We start from the raw sequence: 27165 nt of genomic DNA, 5'->3' as shown, positions 1-27165 counted from the left end.
AATTATCTTTCCCCCTATTTCTTTTCTCCCCGTTGAAATTTCATTTCTACCCTTGCGCAAGTAAAAACTTCGGAACATACTTTTTCAAAACTTTTTTGCCATTAAAAATAATATTTGAACTACAAAAACTTCGGAAAACACGTTTCGAAGTTTTTACGCAAGGACAAAAATGATATTTTGGGAGAGAAAATAAAAGTGGTGGGGAGGGGGGATGGGGAAGAGAATTTTTCCAATATTAATTTATTTGGATGTGCATCCAAATTTGCTTTTCTCATTTCACTTCCACTGTCCAACAATTGTTTTGTTTTCTACCTGTCTGATGTAGACTCCACATTAGTCAGGACAGCAACTATACCGATAAGATGACAGCAATTTACTTTAACAAATGTATTTGAGGCACATGAGTGATGAGTGTCATTGCTAATCCTATTTATTTTGTATAAGGTTGGATGGATGCTTTTTGGGTGTCATCATCAGTTCATCCTCTGATTTGGTTTTGATGACAACTTACGCATAACATATAGTTATAATAACTCAGTAATATTAGAAGTTACAGCTTGTGAAGCAAACAAATAATTTTCACCATGAAGACAACAAATAATTTTCACGAATGAATGAATTATTTTTTAAAAAAAATTCTCTTTTCAGACACTTGCAGGCTTGAAACATCATATTTTTCTTAATCGTCTTCAGCAAAATCACAAATTTCTGTATAACTTGCCATGTAACTCGAAGTCATGTTTTACAACTAGACAATTAATCATTAATGCATCATAAACAAGAAAATCCCTACAAACTAATATTTACAGGATATAATGCAGTAAAACTAATTCTACTGCAAAATGAGTAGAAGGGGGGAAATACAACACTATGCCTCATGGTAATAATTATTGATTTTAATTGTAAAAGCTAGGCTTTCTAAAATACAAAACTTGTATAGTTAGCACGAAATCACAAACTGTAAGGTAGGTATATTATGGACATATAATGGAAAATAACCGATAGTGGAGAAAATTATGAACAAACGAGATTAAAACAAAAACATCCGACATCTCAAAATGCAGGGTTAGTCTTACCCAAATGATCAACATGACCTTAACAAAACAGGGCCAACTGATAAACTAAGCATATCACAAAGGGCAACTTGGACGTCATTTGAACCATGTTCACAACTTACCAAGCTAGAGAGCAGAGGGAAAAAATGAGACAGGTTCTTCTCAAAAGAAATATCACCCAAGCTACAAATAGCCTGCAGAGTAGCCACAACAAGAGGCGAGCGTGCAGCTAATTCTCTCCGCTTCAAAGAGCCTAAAGGAATTGACCAATGTGTTTTCCTCCCATGAGAAAATTCTGATTTTTCTCCAAAACCTGCAACCTTAATATAAAACTCCAAAACCTCCTGACAAAGCCGAACAAGATGAGATTCCGCCTCTGCTTCCTCATATCTAAGAGGCTTGTCAACAATAAGATTCTGTAAAAATGTAAGGCATATTTGGTAAGACTCATTTTCAAGACGTAACAGTGGAGGATCTTGCATTTGGATCATAGAACCAAATTCTTGAAGCCTTGAACGCAATATAGCATTGTTGTTTATGCTATGGGCATGTAATGCTACGCCATGCAAAGCATCAAATAGGACTAGCATGGTTTTAGCTGAAAGGTGAGACCGAAACATGGTGTAGACCTCCATCACAGCCTGCCAATTTCAGGAAGAAAGTTAACATCATCTTTCAACATCAAATGCATCTATATATATATATATATATATATATATATATATATATATATATATATATATATATATATATATATGTCAATACCAGTGCAAAAACATTATATTAATGAGGTATCAAATGAGAAAGACACATTTTTTCCCTTCCAACGCATATTACTAATACTATCCACTTTTGAAGGCACTAAAATATTAAGAATCCAATCACAACATTAAAAGATATTGATCTTGTTCAAGCAGTCTCTAACGAACTAAATGTCACAGCTACAACTCATGGGCTCTTTTATATTTCTGGAGGAGTGCATACGAATTTTACCTGAATCAATAAAAGCTGAACAGCTGCTCGGCCTTTTGCATTGGTTAAACAAACATAGAGACGACGAGCACTTAGGCTTTGTAAATCATCTGGTGACCCAGACTCAACACGATCTCTATCATCATTAACTGTTGAAGCGTGTTCTTCATTTCTAGCCGCAAAGTCTTCACTTTCGAGGAATGAAAATTTAGGGAGTGTTTCATTTGCTGCTTCTTTTATCGACAAAACCACTTCTAACCACTTGTCTTCAGAAAATAGCTCTCCAGCATTACTCATCAATCGAACAAATGCAGCAATACCTATGCCAGCAAGGCTTTGATGAAGGCGCTTTATGAAGCTTACTAGGAGCATCAGGACCTTTATTAAAAGAGGGTTGACTGTGTTGTAAAAGTTGACAAAAAGATCTACAACCAGTTGGAGGGCCACTGTGCATGTCTCATAAAGCCAACTTTGATCAAGCTCACCATTAGTCTCTACTTCATTGACCTGTGGACTCCCTGAAGGATCAATAGCATGTCCAACATAATCAAATATAGGAAATAGGACAGACTCAAATATTCTTTCCCATAAAGGTAGCGAAAAGAGATGGCCATGGTTACGTAAGGTTTCAAACAGGACATCCAGGGCACTCTTCCTAACCTCGGGCCTTGGGTCAAAGCTAAGCTCGGACAGACCTGCAGAAAAACGAAGTACATTCGCAACAAGTTAAGCTTCTTAAAACATAAAGCAAGATGGTAACATGAAGCACTAATCATTTGACAGAGTTAAGAAACATCATCCTTGTCTAGAAAACTTAATATAATGTCCTCACCTGACAGTAGAGGAAACCAGAAATTGAGATGATCGTCCTTGTCAGTCACCTCTCCTTTATCTTGATTCCCATATTTTCCTTCTTGAGGTGAAGGTGAGGAAATCTTTCCGGAAACTTCCTTATCTTTATTCCTGGATGATGAGCCAAGGTCTCCTTCGGCTAGTTTTGTTGCACAGAAAGAAAGAAAACCAATGGCATTTAGGCTAATCTCTTGGTTGAATCTACTATTGGTGAATGCAATTAGACAATTAACACAGTCTGTGAAGGTGGTGGTTTCAGTCTCGGTAATGTATGGAAAGTAATCTCGAATAATCTTCTCAATAATTTCAAAAGCCAAGAGTACAATGTTTTTGTGGTCATCATAAGCTGCTGTAGTGAATACCTGAAATCAAGTCTATGAGCAATAAGTAGAGAGCCGGAACCAAACGGGGAACAAACTTTAACAGACAATCAAAACAATAGTGTTAAATGAATCTCTCTAGCCAAGAGTTGATCAGCTCTACCATGAACATGCTCTTCCACCCCGATTTGACATTATTGACACGAGATAGAACCATTTGAGATACGCATCTGATAATTAGTTCTCTAATTTCAACAGCATTACTCTTTCGCATAACAATGACAAAAGGCTTCATGAATTCATTTTGAAAATTATAGTTAGCCAACTCTTCCCGCTCCAGAAATTTCATTGACAACTGCCGCAAGGAATCCATTGCAAAAATTGCAATTGAAAGGTTTGCAGAACATCCAATGGTTACAAAAAAATCAGAGAGAACATGCCAGATGCTTGACCACACAAGCCGGATGCGGTTCATATTATAGTGCCTGTTACACAATAATCATGTAAAACAAAATAATTTAGGCAGCAGTATATAAACATCAATCAACCATGAAAGTAAATTTTATGCTTAATGCTATGCCTCAATTTTCGGGTTGTTTGATTACAATTTTAAAAATTGTTTTATATAAAAAGTTTAAAATTAGTTTAAGTGTTTTATGTTTGCTTGTTTCCAAAACTTGTCCTTACAAGAAAACAAGATCAACCTAGAGCTGTTTTTGTTCACATTTTTTATTTTCACACAGTTTGATACCATTGGCCACTGTCACTGCCGAGTACCCTCCACAACCACCACCAGCAACCTCCTGTACCCTCAACTGCCGCCAATGCTACCAACACTGTCACCATGCAATACCATTTGCAGCTGCTTCCCAACACTTTCCACCACCATCAACGCTGCTAGACACCAACCATCACAGCCCGACACTGTCAAAATATGTTTGCAAAATAAATTTACCGATTTATTTATTTTGTTTTCTCACTTCAAAAATGTTTTCAATATTATCACAGATTTAATTTTGTTTTAAAAAATAAAAGTTTAAAATTGTTTCATTGAATGGTTTTTAAAAAAGAATAGGAACACAATCAAACAAACCATTTTATTTTCAGTTAAATTATACCTTCCCGTCTTAATATTTGGACACACTAGAATAGCTCCATCAGTAAAATTAAGCATGTTTCCCATTGTTTTAGCACCATAACTGGGAGGAAAAGTAACAAGTGATTTTTTCACATCCAGTTCTCCGTATGATGTTTTGCCAACATTGAACAGAAAGATAGTTCTTCACCAATTTTCCATAACTAAAGATAATTAGATAATTTAATTGTGCATGAGATTTTGGGGTTAAAATGAAAAAACAAAAAACAAAATAAAATAATTAGGATGGCTACGTGTTCATTTTATAAAAAAAAAAAAAACAAATATTGCAATGCTCTGAAAGATGAGTGGTACGTGTTATCAAGTTTAATGATTTGGAATAACCCCCAACCCTTGTGCCCCAAGAGCCATGAGAAAAAATAAAAATGTTCAGAGGGAGAACAAAGAGGTAACATAAATGAAGTAGGTGAGTAGTACATACGCAATCTCAACCATCTTTGTAAGGCTGAAAACACGTGGATCAGATGGAGATCTTAGTTCCTCCATAGAGACCTTGCATAGAGCCTTAACAAAATCTATTATGGCCTCACTGTTCAACTTCTGACTCCGAGTGAATATACGATTCATTTCAGAGCTTCCAACTTGTTCCAACATATTGAAATTTGAAACCAGGTGATTCACCTGTTCTGGTGTGACTGCTCCAGCATTACTTCCAATTCCAGCACTATCGTATGAACCCCGCATCAATGTTCCAGCTGCATACAGCATCCTCCCATGTCCCTTCTTCTTCAAAACAGGAAGAATGGTTGATTTAGCTTGCTTTGTTTTTTCCAAATCATTCTGAGGAAAGGAAAAAAAGGTAGCATCTGGTGGAGCCCCCTCTCCAAGAAGATGTAGATGCTCAAATCGGGAAACACAAGTCAAGATATGCTCCCAAGCTTCTTGCAAGTAATTCCCATCCTCATCAGCAATAGTAATTATTTCCTATCAACAATAAAGATGGAAAATTCAAAACCATGTCAAGCTATTAACAAAAGCTTAACAATTGGTTTGAATCCCAATAATAATTGCCACTTAATTAAAATAACTTCTGCATGTCCTTCAATATCATTTCCAAGGATCATTTTACGCTAATGCTGCAAAATTCTCCCCAAAAAAACTCCAAGAATTTAGTAATTGTGATATTTGCGGGAGAAGGGGAGTCCAGACTATTTTGCCTTTTTTTAATGCATACTAGTCATGAAAGTACTTCCAGAGTGTATGGCTTTAGATAGGACAAAACAAAAGCATGGAGAATAATGTTGAATGATAAAACCGTCTTTATTAAAAAATATGAGAAAACATGGATTTGATTTTCAAATAATAAAGTATGCCATAGGACAGCGCAATGAATTTGAATACATCAAAACAATTGTGCATTTTGAAAGGGAGCATTAACACTCTTGAGTAGGAAGTATTGTAGTAACACAAAATGAGAATTGTTAATTGATATCAATTTCAGCTAATTATATTGTTTGTAAGCCATCTAGAAGAGAACATGAACTTCACCAACCTTAATCGCATATACATTCTTTTGCTTAATATCTGCCGGAGAATGCAGAGAAGTAAACTTTGCTAATGAAGTCACAAAAGCATCTCTATGAGTCTTCATAGACATTACGGAAGTAACATGAATAGCATAGCGGAAGCCTTCAAGACAGAGACATATTACAATCTCATCATCACTTTGATCAAGAGCTACACTGAAAGCAGCTAACATTGGTGCCCAACACACCTCTATCATGAATCTGAGAATTACAGCATCTGCCGCTGCATAATAAACTGACCTGCAAAATGCAAGCAAATACATGAATTAGGAGTCTAGTGTTAGTATAATTGAGGGATAGTGCTTAGTCTTATACATCCTCAAAACCACAATCATATTCAAAGTCTTTATTCCTCCCTGTTCCTTGGCTAAACCCTTAATTTTAACATCGTATCAGACCACTACCATCTTCCATGACATGTCTATTATGACAATGTTAATATCTCCACAATTCTTTATTTTCATCAACTTTAGAACAAAAATCATTGACCACTGTTTCACTCTCAAATTCTCTGTTAGTGGGTTTTTTGTCTGCCACTTCCGCAACCTATCTCAAAAGTCTTGGATACTTCATCTCATTCTCATGGTTTCTCCTACAGCCTCCAGATAGCTCGGATAAAGTTTGACCGTAGCTATCCCACATAGAATCTAGCCCTCGCTATCTTAGATGCAGTTTGGCCCTCGATACCATTCAAGGTTTCTCCTATCTCAATGATGAGTTATGCAGTAATTGCCCATTGCTATGATGCATACTACCACGCCTCAATTTCAATTTTTTTCGGCATCCTAAATTTTCAGGTTCAAGATTTCCGAATATTTCTTTTGGTGGATTTCAAATAGTTGTATTTTATTGCGTTGTTTAATTGTTTGCAAGGAAACTTCCATTGATGATCATTCCTGTAAATCTCTTCTTCCTTGTTATGACGCATTCCCAACCAGCTCTATAGTTAGATAATCATTCTAGCCATCTTCCTGAGTTGTCTTCCCAGCAATGCTCATCCCTCCACCATCCTCGACATATCTGAGTTGAATAAATGTTAGAAGCACGCTCTAACACACATTCCAACACATTTTTTCTATTAGTTAAAATTCATATGGGTCCCACCAAATTGTGTGGGTCCCCTATAAATTTAGTGGGAGCCATGTGAATTTCAACCGGTAGAAGAGAGTGGTGTTGAAATGTGCTAGAGAGTGTGTTTCTACTTCCTAGAACTCCTCCTCAGAGTTTCCTTGCAAGCCATGTTTGCAAAGCTCCGAAACCCATATTATATTTTTCCCTTTTTAAGGGTTTATTAGTATCAAGCTGATTAAGCTTTAGCTTAAGGAGGGTGCTAGAGTATATAAAAGTTATTTCATAATATTTGGGTTGTATTTTAGAGTAATTTATAATATCTATCTCTTAGAATTAAATTCCATATTTCTTTATATGCCTGGATTGGTTTTCTTGTTTAATTAGGAGACTAGTATATTAATATAAATAAGGGTTGGTGCTTAGCTTAGTCCTTCGTATCATCAAAAATATAATCATAATTCAAAGTCTTTGTTTTTCTCTTCCCACTTTCCTTATTTAGTACTCTATAAGTTCAATAAGAATAAACTTCTATCAAACAAAGAATAAATCAACTTCAAAATAGCAAATGAGTGATACAATTAGCATTAAAATATTAATTGAGAAGGGAGAAAAAAAACTACTGTGAACATTTCAAAATGTTACACACCACACTTCAAACAGAAGGAATCATGTAAAAAGCAGAAATAATATCTTCTAGAAGGAAAGTGGATATGGGTGACATACTCAGTTTTGCGAGCTTTTTCTTTGAATTGTTCTTGCATATGACGGATAAGATCATCACTGGTTTCCATTTGACTCTCATCATGCTTACGGACCACAATATTCAATATACCATCCAAGCCTAAAAGTTTATTTGGGTTCACAGCCTGCCTTTGTTGGATAGCCATATCATTTTCTTTCATTTTGATCTCATTTCTAGATATTCTATCAAACAAGGACTTCAGGTATTCCTCAGGCAGATCTTTTCCATCATCAATGCCACGATTGTTTCTGATGAAATCATCAGCAGACATCTGCAAAACTCAACAACCAAAAAAGAAAATGAGCCATCATGCCTATCATAATTATTTGTACATTAATTCAGATACTTATTTGAGTCACCTTGTCCTTCACCATAGGATTGTGGGCATCTGTATTTAGCATTATCACAGAATAGGCAAGGACATATGCTGTGTCAGCACTGGAAAAAGCCTTAGGATTACATTTCCAATAACGTTCAGCAAACTTTTCCATTATCCGATCAATCTTTTGTGCCTCGCCAGGTAGTCTAAATCCTTGAAGAAAGACTCTGATTGCCTCATCAAACTCCATCCCTTGAAAGTTAAAGGAATCCACATAGGCATGCATTACCTTCAAGGATAATTCTTCTCTTTCACCCAGATAATCACCAATCAAAGTTTTGTCCAACCCAGATGCATCTTTAAGAAAAGTAGCTATATCTTCTGGTGAATCACCCACCTTGTTGGCATTGATGAGAAACTCAATTCCTTTCTTAGGCTTCCTATTAAAAAGTGTTATACCTTCCTGGCATAAACTTTTATTAGATTCTTTAATAAACTGCTAAACAAGAACAAAGATATACTTGCTTCTCAAAATCGTATTCATTTCTTTACCTGAAGTTCCAATTTATAAGCCCGGCGTTGCTCGATAGTTGAAACATCGGATGTATCATTTGGGATTTCAGAATGAGAATTAGATCCTTCAACTGGGTCTACTCCATTTCCATTTGCCATAGCAGAACCTCCAGCGTCATAGCTATTATCAGCTGTTTCAACTTTCTTGGCTGAATGAGAATCTGGAATCCGCAATTGTTTGTTCATCCAGTCTCCCATTGATTTTAGAACATCAACCAAGCATTTCATGGCTTCAAGTTTTAGTGTCACTTCTTGAGGTGGCAAAAGTGTGGTTGTAACACCAGGAGGAACACCTTGAGCAGTTTTAAGAAGTCCGTTAACCATCCTAAGAGGAACATAATGATTGGATATAAAATATACAGTGTTATGAAAACAACATAGAACGTAGAAATGCTATTAAACTTAAGATTCATATTCTAAACATGAAAATATTCAAATAGTAAATTAAAATAAGTACCAAAAAAGTAAAATAAAATTAAAACATAACACACCTCTCAAATATGTTTGATGAATTGACATCACAATCATAGTTGATAAAAATGTCAACCAATATTTGTGAATCAACACAAAGCTTCTTTAGAAATCGAAGCACAATCATTTTCTGTTGAAAATTAGGTTGAGAAACATTTTCTAGGACCCTAAGAACAATCATAGGGAAAAAAACTCCAATTTCTGCTTTCAATCCAGCCCTAAATCTTGATACCAAACTGATGAAAATGGAGCATGACAGCTGAAAAACAATCAAAAGAGTTGAAGCACTGTTCTTCAATAATGATAGACATAAGTACTGCTTGATGGCACCTAAAAACCTACACAACCACAATCAAACAAATGGAACCATCAGAAGTAATTTCTATAATCTAGCAATGTTATAAAATAGAAAAATGAAGGGTCATATAGTGTACAGAAAATAGAGAAGAAAATGTTACTTGCATGTTGCATTAATGATAACTTAAGAAAAATTCAAACTGATAAAAGAAGCACAACATAACAAAGGAAGAGAAATGGGGAATTGATAGAAACAATTATATTCAATACTAAAGAGGAAAAAAAATTCCTCCAGAGGCTTCCTCTTGTACAACTGACCCATAGATCTGTTTTCCAAAGTTACAAATCTGAACATCCCCTCGATTCGTACATCCCCCATGTGAGAGTAGCCATGTTTATTATGTTTCAGTGTTGTGTGTGTATAGTTCAATTGTGTTTGATGTGTTGTGCACAGTACACTGTATTTGCTTTTTCGTGTAATGTCAGTAAGTGATAGTTAGTCTGTCTAGCTAGTCGCTGAGTTATAAATTTTCCATTTTCTCAATTTCCCTGATATTTTTTCATTCTACCCTAAATAACTTTGAAGAATGCCTCAATTTATTTATCTTGATTGTACAATCTGACTAACTTCTCTAATTGTTCCTAACAGATATCTCGTTTAACATCTCTAACTATCCCCTTCTGTCCTAATAGTGATAGTCCACACTGTACAATATATAGTGGAATATGAAGAAACCTGCAATTAATGGACAGGGTTTAAATAATTTAATCAGTTGCTCTCTAACTCCTGATGAATAAGTAATGACTCGTGAGGACAGCAGCAGTATTCAGAGCTATCCTTTAATGCAATTATCCAACCGTTCAGTTATTTTTACTGGTAACTTGAAATAGGAATACTTTGCAAATGAACACAGCTTGCATGACCAAGGCAATAATGCCTCAGAGTTCTTAGAGTTTGGATTTGGGTCTAAATCAATTTCAAAAAATTGGCTTTTAAAGTGAGGTTGACTCCCACAAGAATTTGAACATTTGATATTTACTAAATAATCATATATATAAAACTATAAATGAAACTATAAAACTATAAATACAATCATTAACACTATTTATTAAATAATTAAGACTTTAAATAGTTTTTCAAACATTTTTATTTTATTTTTTTGAAACATTAAGACTATAAATAGTTATGTCCTTATGTTTGTCTCCTACTCCCCTTTTTCAACAAAAAACTGTAAAGGCCCCGTTTTAGGGTTTTCGCCGTCAAGCTTTTATCACGCTCTCGGAGTGCCGGAAAAAAACCTCCACCTGTTCCGCAATCTCTCTCTGCAAAGGCGAACGTAACACCCACTATTCAAGTCATAACATACATAGTGGGACCCTCAACATGCACCCCTCATGACCAAGACTAGATATTTGGAGCATGACCCAGGTGGTCTAATAATGGGTGGCCTAACAGATCTTAGATTGACTCTGATACCATATTAGAATAGGGTTAAATGAGGGTTGCCTCCCGGTAAAAACCATTATCCAGGTCTTATCACTATCAAGTGTGGGACTCTCCGTCTCAACAAGAATAAATCTTAAGATGTTGGAAATTCAAAAACCAAGACATGGAAAGCATAAACTATTGTGCAAGGAAACAAACGTGACACATTGTTATAACTTCATTATAATAAATTGCAAGAAACTAGAAGTCAATTGATACGTCTCCGGGGACTTGGGAAGCCTTCCCTTTAATTTTTATAGGCTTGGGAAACTCTCTGAAAAGTAAGTAAGCTATCTAGGGGGAAGAACCAAACCACTTAAATGATTCACTGAGCATCTCATACTACATTACTATTCGGTGTTGGACTTGGACAACCCATAATACCCAAGTCTGTATCATAGCACAACCCCTGAGAGCCGTCGACCCAGCGGCTGCAATCTACAACACTTTACTCGGCCTTTTCCGGTCAGCACCTCCGTAGGTAACCCTTTTCAAACCACAACAACCAGCTATAATACCAATTGACACGTATCAAAGAACTTGGAGAACCCTCCCTTAAAAGCTAGCTATCAAGAAGGAAGAATCAAGCCACTTAAATACTCTATTCTACCAAGCATCGCATACTGCTCGATGTGAGACTTGGGAACCCCATAATACCCAAGTCTCTATCATCAATATTCACAGTGGCCATTTTGATTAGCATTTAGATTTCCAGATTGACTACAATAATTTCCTACGAGAGTTAATTTCTACATTAGTGTCAACAGATCGTTGTTATCGATTGTGGATGGCGGACCATGGCGGAAAGTCATAAAATGCGATGGCACCGTCATCATTCACAAACTGGTCATGGCAATAGTCAAAAAATCCAGCGCCGCAATCCGCCATGGCCGATAATTGACAACACTTCAACAGATTCTAAATTCCTATATAATGCAATCATCTTTACCAACTTTACTACTATGTTAATGCAAAAACTACAATTTCTTGTTGCTGCCAGCAAAATTAAACAAAGACAAGTACAACCTTTAAATAATCAACTCCTAGAAAGAAACTTCAGTAAAATGAGATACCTGTCACTAGTCCTGAAGACAGCTCCAGCATTCTCTAGCAAAATCTTCAATAACTCTAAAGCCACAATCTTCCCCTTCATCAACTCTGGATCCCCAGCCGCCTCCTTAGGTGGTGTCTTCATCGACAATTTACAAAGCGCCCTAAACACTAAAAAAGCATCCCTCCTCAATTTGTTCCCAATCTGAACTTCCAAATCATCATCCCTCTCAACCAACTCCCCATCAACCAATTCCCCTTTCCTACCCTCCAACGCAGTCTTATACATACTAATCTCCCAATACTTAGCATCTAACATGTCTTTATCAGTAGAATCCAACAAATCAGTAGGATTTGTCGTCTCCACCGTGGTAGTTTCAAACGCGCCATCATGTCCTCCTAACAATGAAACCTTACCACTAGGTGTAACTGGATTCAAAACTCCATCAATGTCCTGCATTATCTTTGTAATAAACCCTTGCACAAACAGCGTCATTGAACTGTCCACGTCAGATTTTTCCACAGGCGCCATCAATTCAGCCACCACAATTGGCTGAATTGGAACCGTGGAAGAATCTGCCTCCATTCTCCTAAACACAATCACTAACATTTGAATCAATGATGCCTTCGCCGTAGTTTGATTCACCATATTCTTACTCACAAGATATATATCGTAACACGTTCTAACTATCAGAAGCAAACAATCACCATGAATTCGAAGTGAAATCGAAGTTACCGCTGATAAGAGCGTTTTCAGCACCAGCAATTCCATCCCTTCATCACCAAAATCGTGGCATTTGCAAACCGATTCGATCATGTTCGAAAGTAACTTTGCCTCGCCGGAAGTACCTCCAGGATCTGCTTCTCCGCGGAGGTATCCATGTGCGATGAGTTTCTGAATGGCGTCAACGGCGGGATCGGCGATCTTGAGAACACCGGAACCAGCGGCATTGATGAGAGGAGTGAGAATCGACTCCGACTCAGCGAGCGAGTACTCAACCGGACCACCGTCGTGAAGCGGACCGGGCGTTTCCGGTTCGGTATCGGAGGGAGAATCAGGCGATAACTGATGATTGTTGAGACTGAGCCTCTCGATGACGGATTTGCACTCATGAGCGAGCTTCGCATGCTTTCGCCACGAAGCGTTTTTTATGATCTTGTCGAGTGCAGGGACAACGAGCTGACTCAGACGGGAATAGGCTTCCGAAGAAGCCATTCCCGAGTTATGAGCGAGTTGTGACTCGGTGATGCTGCGAAGCCTATGATCTTCGGGAGAAACAGAATGCGAATGATTTTTCCGTTAGAATGTTGTTGCCATGAGCTGGTGGAACTCGTTGTGGTGGTTTTGACAATGGCGACGAGTTGACTCGGTGAGTTGGGAAGAAGCGAGTGTGGTGTAACGGGATCTGAATCGCGGGGAAGGTTACTGAATTTGAGTCTTGAGATCGCGTTTTTTCGGTTTGCTTGTTCACTTTGCAGATGCAATGACGTAAGAACCCTTTTATTCGTTGCAACACGATACGGAATATGGATGTAATAATGTGAATAAATCAGGGATAGTTTTGGATTTTCCGTAATCCATATTGCCGGAAATGGAGAACTCGTGTTTTTCAGCTTTTTTCCCTCCGGATAATTTGTTTTTGGTACATATGGAAAAACCGGATATAATTTATTTATTTTCTAATTTTTTTATAATTTTTTTTTTTGGTAAGTTAATAAAATTATTTGTGGTTAGCCATTCGTGTATGTATGTATGTATTCAAAAAATAAATAAAAAATCAACTTTAAAAATAAATTAATGAAATATTCGAAGAATGATTTTATTCAACAAATGAGGAGATCATAAAATTCCACTAAATTGATGATAATCTTATATGGAGATTTAGTAAGAATGATATTTACTCGGTTCGATCTGCATATTATCAGCTCATGAAAACAATTGTAGACAACCATCATCTTAAAGTGGAAGGTAATTGGAAAAAATTTTGGCAATTGCAAGTATCGAATAAAATCAAATCATTTTTGTGGTGAGCACCGTGTGGTTGTCTTTCGGTTTGGGGCCGTTTAGTGTAGAAAGGAACACCATGTAATTAGGGACGGGTCCAGGAATTTATAAAATGGGGGGCCGAGATAATTAAATATACTTAATAAAAAATACACCACATTGTTTGTCAAAAAAAAAATACACCACATTGTTCTTAAAAAAAACGTCACATTGTTTATCTAAATCGTACGTGTCATTCCTCCATATCATAAAATTCATCAATAATTGAATTTGTATCAAACTTTTCAACAATTCTTCTCTCGATGTAAGTAATCACACAATTAGCGAGAAATTCATCTTTCGACTTGTTTTTCAGCCCATTTTTCACAATCTTTAAGCAGAAAATGATCGCACGCTTGTAGCAGTTGAAACAGAAAGAGTCAATATCAAACGAATTAAACGATCAATCAAAGGATAAGTCAAGTTATTCCTTATTTTCACCAATTCTCAACAGAGCTCAAATATTGTTGATAGAATTTTTAATTCAAAATAAAAAGAACATCAAGTTCATCGTATTGAACTTGTAGTTTAAAATGACATTTCTATTATTCAGTAAAATCACCGGGATAAAATTTCATAGCCAACTTATAAATTTTCTCCACATTAAATGATTTGAATGATCTTTTGGATACAAAGATGTACTCAAAGCAATTAATTCCACCATATTATCATTGCAAAATTAGGTCCAAATGGATTTAGTAGTGTATACTGTAATATATATTATAAACCTATTTTAAGGTTAATTGTTACAATTGCGGTGGGTGCAGTGCATGTTTTGCACCAGGCGGTGGTTACTAATCTTTTAGTACATCTCTCAAATATCAATATATGTGTACATATATATATATATATATATATATATATATATATATATATATATATATATATATATATATATATATATATATATATAGTATATGGAAAAACAATTATGACAAGAGGGGGGCCACAACCCCTACTTGCCCCCATTGTGATAGCTATGAAGAGAATGAATGGCTAGGGATGTCAACAGTGCGGGGAATGTGCAGAGAAAGTTTTCCCCGTTACCTGCCCCGAAGTGCCAACAGGGGAGTTTTTGCCTCCATTTCTGTCCCCACGGGGGAATTGAACCTGTAATCATGTCGAAAATTGCTATGATGCTTTGGACAATTTGGTGTAGAAAAAAAAAATGTTGGCAAGATAGAAGTCCAACAATCTTTAAGGTAAGGAGAAGAGCAAAAGAGAATTTGCATGATTGGTTGAAGGTACAACAACAGAAAAATACATGATGGAGAAATAGTAGAGCACCAGAGGATTATAATTAAGTGGACCAGACTATCTTGGGTATGATTAAGTTTAACATCGACTTTGCGTGTTATATGGAGTAAAATATTTACAGTGTTGGAGCATGTATTTGTGGTGAACACAAACACTTTGTATAAGTTTATGTGAAGCGATCTGCAAGCTGCCCAAAGATTTCAGAAGCCGAAGCCATGGGTATGCTGGAAGTATAATGCTGGCTGTAAGTATTATGATGCCTGAAGAGTATAAATAGAACAAGTACACCAATTGTCATTGAGACATATTGCATGCAAGTAGCAAAAGTCATTCTAGCAAAACCAGTAATCAAGTCTGAATTTGGTAGCATAATTGAGTTGTGTCATAGAATATTAGTTGAGTTTGATAACCGTAAGGTCAGTTTTGTTAGGCGACAAGCCAATCGAATAGCTCGTGAATTAGCTCAGGCAACTCATATTTTAGTTAGTCCAAGTTTATAATTTTTATCCACCTTGTATTAAACTTATTATTATGAATGAAAAGCACTAAATTTGCTTACAGCAAAAAAAAAATGAAATATTCGAAATTCAAATTTTATTAATTTAATTTGTATATATTGTCGGTGTAAAGTTATTTTACACATACATCCAATAACATATTGACATATCATGCAATGTGTTTTAAAACATATGACATATCACATTCATTAAATGACATAACAATATATTATTGAATGCATGTATAAAATAACTTTACACTGACAGTGCACCGACGACAGTAAATTATATGATGTTTTTAGGTACTATTTAGTATAGTTTTTAGTAGTTTTAGTAGTGATTGAAGACCAAATCCAAGCAAATACCTAAAGTTACGAAGTTACTTGACCAAGAAGCAAGAAAAGTGGAAAATGCGTAGAAAAGGGCAAAAAAGGAAGAAATACGCTCAAACCACATCGTACCAAAAATGCCATAACTGGAACTACGAGTGTCGGATCGAGGCATGTGACCATGCGTTGGAAAGGTTGTAACAATATATTGTTTACTACGTTCAGTCAAACTACACTGATACCAATCTAGGAAATGAAACCCACTACTCCAAATTAATACTTAGTCTTACAACTCACACCAAAACCTATTGATGTGTATGTCTGTTCTTAATCCTAGTGTTTTTCAATCTAAGAGCTTACTCTCCTAGATATGAGAACCTACTCACTTTCCCCAAGCCACTAGTCCCAAGTGACTACAACCTTCGGTAGTTATCAATGGTGTTGAACGACCATTCAACAACAATAACTTAGCTTATAAAGCTTAGCACCTAAGCTTCAGACGCTGGTATGACCTTGCACAGTGGGCACAAGATCTTTGACTCGCAATTCTAACTTTATCTAAAGTGCTTCAATTATTGCTCGAGTCTCTTTATATAGCCATATAGGCTTGCAACTCATGTTGATTTGAGTGTTTTTGAGTTGCATAATGATAGAATATGATTTAGTTTTAAAACAAACTTTGTTTTAAAACTAATTTTATAACATAAAGTTTAAATTTGAATCCTTTAAATATTAGTTATGATTCTCAATCATATCTAATGTCATAGGTTTGATAACAAACTTTGTTAACAACTTTTTAAATATCAATTGTATTTTCACACATTATAACAAACTTGAAGAGATTTGAGCACCTTGGATAAGATTAAATCTTCAGCCTGCTATTCTTGGGCAAGATGTCCTACACAATGTTTTGAAAAAAAAACTAATAGAAAAAAAAAATGAAAAATGACTAGCAAAGTATAAAGAACCATATATTATACAAAAAAGAAAATATAAAGAAGGATAAATATAATTACTTTCCTAACATGAAACATTGAAAATTTAAGATCACTTCCTAGTATCCATATCCATATATCAACTAAAAGCAAAGATTAGTTGATTAAAATAAAGATTAATTATTTGGAATGAGAATGAGAAAATGGAGCAGATCCATATCTATGCAAAAGCTCTCTTGCCAATGATTGAAGATCACCACCACTATTGCTACTTGTTGATGTGCCACTACCCAAAAATTGATGGGGTTCATTGGGCCTTTGATGCATGGTCCATGAAGGATTTTGGGCCATAGGATCAAAAAGTGAAGATAAGTCATATGTGGGTGGGATGGATGAAGAAGAGAGTAATGGGAGGTTGGTTAGTGAAACCATTGGAAGTGCTTGTGGTGGAGATGGTGTTGGTAGTTGAGGTACTTCATATGTGGCTAGGTGGCCTTGTAAGTAGGAGAGTTCTGCTTGTAAGCTCATCACCTGTGGAACAAACAACAAAGATTATAGGTCCTAATATCTTATATGAACATGAAAAGTATGAAACTTTTTTATAGTTAAAAGAAATGATAATAGGGTAAAAAATGAAAAGGCAATAAAGTAATTTGGTCGACCAATGAGAAAATGGATTTTATTATATAATAAATTCATGATTTATGAACTATGTCTACATGTGATTAATTCATGATTTCGCTGAAGATAATATTTATTTAAGGGTCGACTTTTTTTGAGGTAAACAAGTTAAAAATTTTGGATTCAAAATTTAATTCATGTATATAAAATATGATGTCTCTATCAATCAACTGTGTTGTATTCACATGACTATCTAAATTTTAGTTATATATATGAATAGTACTATTAACAAGATTTAAAAAAAATGCTAATAAAACACTATTTAACACAATTTTTTACCACACTCTAAGGAATAATGTTTATCCTCTTAAACTTAATCCATGGGCGTGAATAACATGACTGTGAACTTCTCGAGGTTCACAAAAGAAGAGTATTGTAGCAACACAACGAAGCAAACAAGTTATTTTGAAGAAATAAACTAATGATTAAACTTGAAATACGACCGCAATAGTTGAAATTTAGTACTCTAATCTTCATATTATTTATATCTTGAAAATGATTTAATTTTTTTAAACAGAATTTTATTTTTAAGTAGTCTAGTTGCTAGACTCACTTTTTTTTTTTTTTTTTTACAAAACTACACTTATGAGACTTAAACAAGATTTTTACATGATCAATTATGAGGGCATAAGGATTGGACATTTAATACTCCCAAAAGTATAATTAAATAAAAAAATTCCTCAAAAGAACAATTAAATAAAAATGTTGTACTAACTTCTAAAGATTGGATGATGACTGTATAGTTAAACAGTCATTCATTCATGTGTTGAATATAAATTTTTTGACTTTAAAATTTTTTTCTTATTTGTTTATAACTCTCTTATTGGAACTTCTATTAAATTCGTTCACTTTAACGGTCATTTTAATATTATCACAATTTTGAACAATGTGGTCAACGTAAAGCAGGAAAGGCTAAGGTAGAATAAATACACCTATATATAGCTAGTTAATCTCACCATTTTATAATTACTTATTAGCTGTTCATGATTATCTCTACAAATAAACAATTTGCCAAAAGAAAAAACAAAGCTAAGTTTCTCAAGTACTACTATAATTATAGGATATAAAAAGGAAAAGGAACTCCAAAGTACAAGGACATGCAGGGTGGGATTTTTATTTCTCGTTAGTTGTTAATGTATTACAACTCCTTAACCTTTAATTTAACTAGTTTAATCAATTGAACGATTCATCCTAACCTAAGAATTATTACTAGTATTTTCTTTATAGAACAATCTAACGAAGTATCTTAAAGGCATAAATTAAAGAATAAAAAACAGAAATATAATCTTAAATATGTGTATTTATTATTTAAATTTTTTTTACTATGCTAATTACTATTAAGTTACATAATTTATCCTGATCAGTTTTAATAATCTTCTAAATCTTTTATCTTTTAATATAATTTTACTTTAAAATTCGTAAATAAAACTTTGAATAATTAAACATTTTAATTATAATTTATTTAAAAAATATATACGGAACAATAACTTTAATAAAATAAATTTATTGATTTAATAAGTTTTACATAAAAAAGCACATAGTTTCATTTATATTTATCAATATTTTATAACAAATTTTTAAATATTTTATTTCAAATAAATTTTATATTTTAATATAATGACGAACTTAAATATCAAACAAAAGTTAATATACATGTACTTGGAACTAATACTAATATGTAACTAGCGGGAGTTTTGTATCTTTATAACACTTTTCTAGAATACTGTACTTATTAGCAAGATCTTCAAATTAATTAAGGTGTTACTCTCTTCGTATCAAATTATAAGTCGTTTTGAGAAAAATATTAGTACTAAATTATAAGTCGTTTTACATTATCAATGAAATATTTAATGTTGTTTTTTCTATTATACTCTTAACTATTTATTATTCTGTCTTATTTCAATTCTTCAATTTATTTTTTCGTTATCTTAAATGAAGGACAATTTTGTAAATCAACTCATAATTTCTTTTTTCCATACAACACTAATTACATTTCTTAATATGTGTAAAAATGTCAAAGTAATTTATATTATGGTACGGAGGAGTATTTTTTAGAGTAATAGTTTCCAACCTAACAATTTTGGCATATTTTACGGATTATACTAAAAGTTGTGTACTTATATATATGAGAATGAAAAAATATAGGGACAGAAAAAACGTACATGCATCTATGAAAATATCAAAACCCAAGAAACTAACCGACCATTACCCCTAAAACCAGCAAAATCTAAGACCAGGGATGTTCAATTAATGCTTGAATTGAAACCATAGACTAATTAGTATTGGTCTCCTATACACAACCGCCGACCACATCAACTCTTAATCAAATAACCTTTGTGAATTTCAGCAAAAAGCATAGAAACCCTGTCCCCTTTGTTCCATGGCTCTTTACATGATAACCTATAGTACCTTGTTTTCCTCTTTCCACAAAAACCTCTAACCCAACTTTTGTTCCACTTTTGGAAGGCACAAAGAACACTTCTAAAAAGATTAGGAATTACTATTATTATGGAGTATCATAAACTAAAATAATCAATAATCTTCACTGCTAGAAAAAAAATAAAATTAGGTCTTCCTTTACTTATTTTGCTTGCATGTAAATGTGTAAACCTTTTTTTTCTTTCATAAATGGAAAATATTTGTATTGTTATTGAGCGTGAGAATTAAACTTTTTTTTAACAATAGAGCAAATGGTTGAACTCAATAGCTCATGCATACTACTCAAACTCCTTCCCATTAGACCTGTTAGTGACCTGTGAGAATTAAACTGTTGATTTCTTTATCATTCCTAACTGATTTTACTCGCCACCAAGTCAATTTTATATATCCACATAAAATATGTAATTAAGGTGTAAAATTAACCTCAAGCACTCTCAAATTATATTTGCTCTATTCATGAGAAGTTTTTAAACGTGTTTCTATAATAGCTGACCATATAAATATTCTAAGATATTTACTAGAAACTAGCTATAGCTATATACTAGCTGGAAAAGCTTAGAGAAAGGAGATACTACGGATAAGAGTAAGACTAAAGAAGAGAAAAATAAATAAGATCATCTTCATCCTTATCTAGAATTATGAATTTAAAATTAAATTTGATACCAAAACATAGATTCACAATCATACATGTGCATATAGGATATGGATTCAGGGAATTCACAAATATACTGACTGCAGTGCAGTCGGCCACATATAAACCGTCTGATCAAGATCGGACGGTTCCGATTTTAAAATCAGATTTTATAATTAAAATCTGACCTTAAAATCTGAGCCATCTGATCTTGATCAGACGGTCCAAATCTACTGACTGCATGTAGTCGACTTCACATAATCCAAATCCGTGCATATACTATGTATGTTACTTTGAAAACAATATTATCAAAGTCAAATATTCTTAATAATCTAACATTTATAATTGATTGCCACTTTAAAACTTATTATTGCTAAATGTATAAACTAAATCTAATAAATATTGTAATTATAATATTAATTACCTGTTGCTGAAGAGTAAAGATATGAGCAACACAACCATAAACAGGATCTCTCAACCTTGCTTGAGCTTCATAACAAATGGTGACAACCGCATCAAGACGCTTATGCACCGGAACATTTTGTAGCAACTTCGAAACATTACTAGCACCAAAAACCTTGTGAACCGCCGCAAAATGTGAAGCGCCTTGCTCCGAATCAAAATAAGGCGCAAAAATACAACCCGGTATACACTTCCTCCTCAAAAACTTGCACGCGCCACATGGGCCGCAAGTACCACCGCTTCCACCACTACCACCGCAACCGCTACCACTACAACTAGAGTTTATACTCATTTATTAAAATTGTTGTAGCTAGTACTCTATTTTTCTTTTTTCTTTATGATCATAAATTAGCTAGGGTAAAAAATATATACTAATTACACTACTATAATTAGGTTAAGAAAGTAGGTTTATGAGATTGATAGCATTGAGAAAGTGTGGAAGAGAGAAAAAGAGAATGAAGAGAATAAGACGGTGTTTGTATGAATATAAGGGTTTGGTGGGGTTAATATATTTTAATGAAGGATTAGAAGAAAACTTTAAAGCCACGAGATGAAGCAAAGGCTTAATTAACCTCAATAGTTAGGTGTTTGCGTGAAGCAAACATGAAATACACACCCTATCTTAGTAAGCAATATTATCCTTCTCATATTTCTCAACACATTTTCTTTCCTCTTTTGCCTTATTCATTTATTCTCTCTCTCTCTCTCTCAATACTCACTATTTAACTAAGCTATATATAGGTGTGTAGTTCATGTGAGACTTGAAAGAGGTTTTAGTTTGTTATAGGCTCAAAAAGGGAGATTAAGAAATAACAAGAAAAATGAGGGGGGTATGAAAACGTGTGGAGGGGTGTGTTTGTGTGTGTCTGTCTATATTTGCAACTGCATATTTTAAGGTGCGTGGAGGACAAAAGACGTTAACTCTAATTTCTTTCAATTCAGTCACACAAAGGGTTGAAAATGACGCGTTTTATTTGTTGTTTTCTACTTTTGCTTTTGTTTTCCTCTTCTTTACAAAGTGTCAAAATATTGTTTTGCTTATTATGACTTGAGTTGAGTTGAGTTGTGGTAGAAAATATGAGTGAAACCTCACGGTTCTTTAGTTGTCTTAAATTGGGTAATTAATGTGTTTTGTACTTTTCCTATGTTGTCGAGAGAGATGCAAAGAGAGTGAGGAGTTAGTTTAGTTGCATACAAAAATTGTGACATGGCATTGAATATCACGTGTCAACAGAATTCAACGCGCCACGTGGACTTCCGTTAATCAACAGTTAAGTGACCTAACATTTGGAACTAAAATCAAAACTAAAAAAAAATTAATTGGGGACTAAAAAGAGTGATTTCAAAATATAGGGACGAAAAACAAAACTCAATATAAAAGTAAGGACCAAAAACATATTTTACTTTTTTTAACTTACTAGTATAGAAACTAAACTTTAAGCGAAATTTAAAATGTCTTCTTCTTCGTTGAATCTTCGAATTAAAATAAGACTCAACTCAAAATCAAAATTAGAGAACAACAATTGGTTACAAGGTCAAGCCCGATCTTATTACATCTCTGGTTCTAGGACACACAAGCCAGTCTTCAAAACATATTAATCAATTTTTTATTTTTTTTTGTATAAACAAATTAATCAAATTTTATTTATGTGTTTATGAAATAATTTTATATCTCTATTTTTTAACTGAATATAATCAAGAGCATTTTGACGTTAAGGACTAATTAAACATCTCAATAAATTTGGCATCCCTAATCACTCACATTCTTTTTCCATAACTCATATATAAATAAATAAAAGGAAAAAAATATGTACAAGAGGGGACTACACTTATCCCAAAGAAAAGGTAAAACAAACTACATAAAACGATAACAAGGATATTTTAGAACCCTCAAAGACTCATCTATCATATAGTGAAATACAAACACCCATCACGTAAAGGATTTATCTTTCATAATTTTACCGTGTCTTCCAATCTTTCCATAACCACATAGGCAGTGTACTATAACTTCATAACAAAAGAGGGGCACCTTTGAAGCGAGTGTGGTAAGGTTGATTTGTGCTTCTGACTATTCTATTATTTTTCTTCTTCCATTGCTTAGATATAATACTTGTAAACTCTTGCTCCGTAGTATTTGCCCAAACTTGTCATATAATTTTCATATTCCTTTGTACTACCAAAGGGAGTGCACGACCTTGCGTATCCCGAAAGACATTGTCCACGGTAGTTCCAGGAATAGGCTCATTGCTCTTACTAGCGTACTGATTGGTGACATTCAACTCTGTGTCTAATTGAGTCTCCAGAATGTATTCTTGCACTGGTTCAACTAAGATGGTGGTCATTTCGTCAAAAAATCTATTAAGCCCCCAATGTGGTCATTTCTTTTCAACCAAGTTTATCTACACACAAGAATCAAACACGAAACTCTAACCACTTGCTTAAGATGTTTCAGACAACCACATGTTTACCTGTCCAAATTAATCAACTTTAATTTAGTAAAATTTAAAGAGAAATTAAACAATATTTAACTAATCATATTCTATCTTCTCACACTCATTGTCTCACAGGTAGTTCAGGCATCATTGTCTCTAAGAAATTGAAAAGAACAAATAAAGTAAAAAAAACAACCTCATGTGCATTGAAGCATAGGAGTAGGATACAAAGATGAGCTAGATAGTTGTCTTAGTAAGTGTCTTGTGATTAGGCCTCCCTGCCAATGCTTCTATTGACAGCAAAAGGTAATAATCTATTCTTCTTGATGACCCTACTAGTTCCCCTCACCCGTGCGGTCAATACCTGGGGATGATTAAATTAAAGAAATCAATTACAACAATTTAATTATGATTACTTACAAGAATTTCAGTTTGAATAATTGTGTCTTGAACCAAAGTATGTCACCTGAACATGCGGCAAATAAGTGCTTAAGTACAATAATTTACTTATAATTAATTTATGTAGTTAAGGAAATGGAGGAGGATGTTTAAGGACTTGAAATTAAAGGGAAGTCAAATAAAGGGATTGGACCAAATCAATCATGACATCAAAGAATCACTTTTATACTTTCCTAATTCTTCTTAGTCAAAGCATCTATAAATCTAGTGGCTCTAGCTTTGTATGAATTATTACTATATTATTATTATGAGGATCCTAGGGAGCTACTATGCTTCTATTGTGTGCAAGAGCCATTTCCACCCATGAGATGTCTTCTTAATTATGATTACTTATTTTAAATGATATTTAAAATAAAAAATGTGCTATATTATATATGTTTTCAAAATTAAATTTAGAAAAGGTTTGTGTTGCAAGGGTAATTTGTTATAGAAAATATATACTCACCAAAATTATTAGTTAGTTATGAAGTCTCTTTTATAGGATGAAAATTGTCTCTGCTAATTTAGGTCTTAACTTGCCCCTTTCATGCTCAAGATTGAACATCTAGAGCGTGAATTGAATGACCTAATATCGATAACTGGATAGTAAGTAGTTCAATGGATTTTGGATAAATTGTGTTACATCTTAAAAATTTGAGTTAGTTCTAACTCAAACTTATAAAACTAACATGCACGGTGAAAATTGCCAACACTTATAAACTTATATTTTGTCTTATTTCGTCAAATGTGAGACTCTTAACAAACCCTTTTAATTATAGTGTGGATTTAAATTTGAAAAGGACCATGTTGTTAATGGCTAAATTTTGTCATGGAAATGGCCAGGGTCGGATTCAGTGTGTAACTAGTGGGTGCACCATGTTGCTATTGTTGATTATTTATTATTTATTATTTATTTGTTCAATAGAATTTTTGTTACTCTCAAGTCGAATGAAATTTAAAATTTTATTTGTTTTTCTTTGCAGGTATTTTGTTTACTTGTGTTAGGCTACAATAGAGGATTCAAGGATTCAACATAAAAAAGAGAAATTATTTTCTTCTCTAAAGTCAAATGTTATTCATCTCTCTTTGTAAACTTTTTTTAAGAAGCCAAAATATTATTCATCTATCTTTGTAACCTTTATTTACTATTTGATATTTGTTACGGTGATACACAAAAATGTAAGAAATTATTATTATATGTAAATTTACGGGGCATTTATTTTTTTAAAAACAACAAATAATATATTAAATTTTTTGCAAATCACCAGAACTAACTGGACGCAAAAAAAAAAAAAAAACGTAATAATAATAATGGTATAACGTTGCACTAACAGGTTAACAATCAACCGGGAAAACAACAATGACAATCTCATAGCTCCTGACATTTTTTCATTTGTTGCTAACATGGCAATATCATAGATGCTCTCAAATTCCAACAATGAGAGGAAATTGCTATGGATCCATAATAATAATAATATATTGTTGACAAATATATTGATTCATCTATTTGGGAGGTGAAACTTATCGTATTTTTATTTTTTTGCATGTTGAAAATTTTCTTTGGTAGGAAATTTTCTTAATTTACGAAACTATCAATTGTTTTTAGGTTTAATTAGTTAAATGGTCTCTTAAAGACATTTTAGGTTTTACAATGGTCCCTTAAAGAAAAAAAGATTCGCTTTAGTACCTTAAAGACATATCCGTTAGCCAAAAAGATCCTCTCCGTTAATTTGTTTTAATCTGAACTATTAGATCTTTTTGTTAAAATTGTAATGGTAGAATTTGAATGTGTACTGAATATAACGGTGATCTATCATCACATAAATATTTCCCTTGTTCTTCATCTTCCTTCCTCTCTTATTCATCTTCGATACAAGCTTCATGAATCTTCATCAAACAAACCAAACAAAAAAAAAACCAGAGTAAAACTATTATCAATTCTCATAGCTAGCCAAACCATTCAATAGATTCACAGACAATTCAAGATTTAGATCTGAAATTTTTCTGGATTTTTATTTTAGATCTGAGATTTTTCGGATTTGTAATTTTTGTTCACCACCGCGCGACTGAACCTACCTCCGACAACCTTTTGGCTTCCACCGCGACAAGATTTGAAGTTTTCATTCTCAGATCCTTTTCTATTTTACAGTTATGCTTTTTTTTTTTTTTTTTCAAACTTATATCCCAAAAAATTAGAATTTATTCAAATATGTTGTTATTGAGTATAAAAGAATACAAAGCCTAGAAATAGAAAAATAAAAACCAAGATTTGATGAATGACGACTTCAAAGAAGATCGTTGTATATGGTTGAGATATTGTGTAATGTTAGTCAAAATTATGGGATTTTTTAATTTTAATTTTTTTGGGTAATATTTTTCTGAGTTTTATTTGAAGATTTGAGTTTTATTTGAAGATGTTGTGAAGATGATGAAGGTGAAAAAGAAGTTAGCGAAGAAGATGAAGAAATATAGAAAACAATTAGGTGATAATAGTGCACAGTTACATACAGTGAACATTCAAAAATCAAATGGCTATTGTTTTTTAATAAGATCAAACGGCTTAAATTAATTTTTTTGAGATCTATGGTGAACCACATGCAAAGTTTGTACATCCAATACATTTGGTGTTAAAAACTAACGAAAAGGACCATTGTGACTAATGTCATATAGTTAAGGGATTAATCCGAACCTTTTTTTCTTTAAGGGACCATTATGAAACCTAAAATATCTTTAAGGGACCAATAAATTAATTAAGACTTGTTTTTATTAATATTTAAATCATAATTAAATGAGCCATTAAAAAGCACAAAATGAATGATGTAATTTAATACGGATCGAGTATTTTATTTGATAATGAATGTCAATCAAGAGCAAGACATTTTTAGAATTTTTTTTAATTGATTTCCATATTCGTTTAATGTTATTGTGTATGAATATAATATAATAATAATATAATTTGTAACAAAATAAATTGAATCAAAGTTAATTAATATAATAATAATATGAGGATTACTTTTATTTTTTATGAGAACTTATATTTATACTTATATTAATACAAGAGACCTATTTTTTTGTAATTTTGACGGGACGGGGAGAAAAAAATATCATATCGTTAGGAATGAGGAGTGGG

General features: G+C 33.5%; 2 protein-coding genes across 2 annotated transcripts; both read right to left on the bottom strand.

The window, feature by feature from the left end:
* Positions 1–847: 847 nt before the first annotated feature.
* LOC123894746 (brefeldin A-inhibited guanine nucleotide-exchange protein 2-like) lies at positions 848–13535 on the bottom strand. The gene is made up of 11 exons (XM_045944811.1): positions 11914–13535; positions 9078–9395; positions 8566–8911; positions 8054–8476; positions 7676–7965; positions 5848–6121; positions 4777–5279; positions 3363–3684; positions 2860–3241; positions 2049–2722; positions 848–1696 (listed from the first exon to the last, which is right to left on the bottom strand). The coding sequence occupies exons 1-11, from the start codon at positions 13104–13106 to the stop codon at positions 1085–1087; spliced, it is 5337 nt and encodes a 1778-aa protein (XP_045800767.1). The 5' UTR covers positions 13107–13535; the 3' UTR covers positions 848–1084.
* A 3345-nt stretch (positions 13536–16880) lies between these two features.
* Positions 16881–22008, bottom strand: LOC123898392 (LOB domain-containing protein 18-like). Its single transcript, XM_045949328.1, has 2 exons — positions 21128–22008; positions 16881–17483 (listed from the first exon to the last, which is right to left on the bottom strand). Exons 1-2 carry the CDS (start codon positions 21455–21457, stop codon positions 17133–17135), a joined length of 681 nt encoding a protein of 226 aa, XP_045805284.1. The 5' UTR covers positions 21458–22008; the 3' UTR covers positions 16881–17132.
* Between the last annotated feature and the right edge of the window lie 5157 nt (positions 22009–27165).

This window comes from Trifolium pratense, linkage group LG7, assembly GCF_020283565.1.
Source record: "Trifolium pratense cultivar HEN17-A07 linkage group LG7, ARS_RC_1.1, whole genome shotgun sequence".
Taxonomy (NCBI): domain Eukaryota; kingdom Viridiplantae; phylum Streptophyta; class Magnoliopsida; order Fabales; family Fabaceae; genus Trifolium; species Trifolium pratense.
This window is presented reverse-complemented; position numbering and strand designations above follow the sequence as displayed.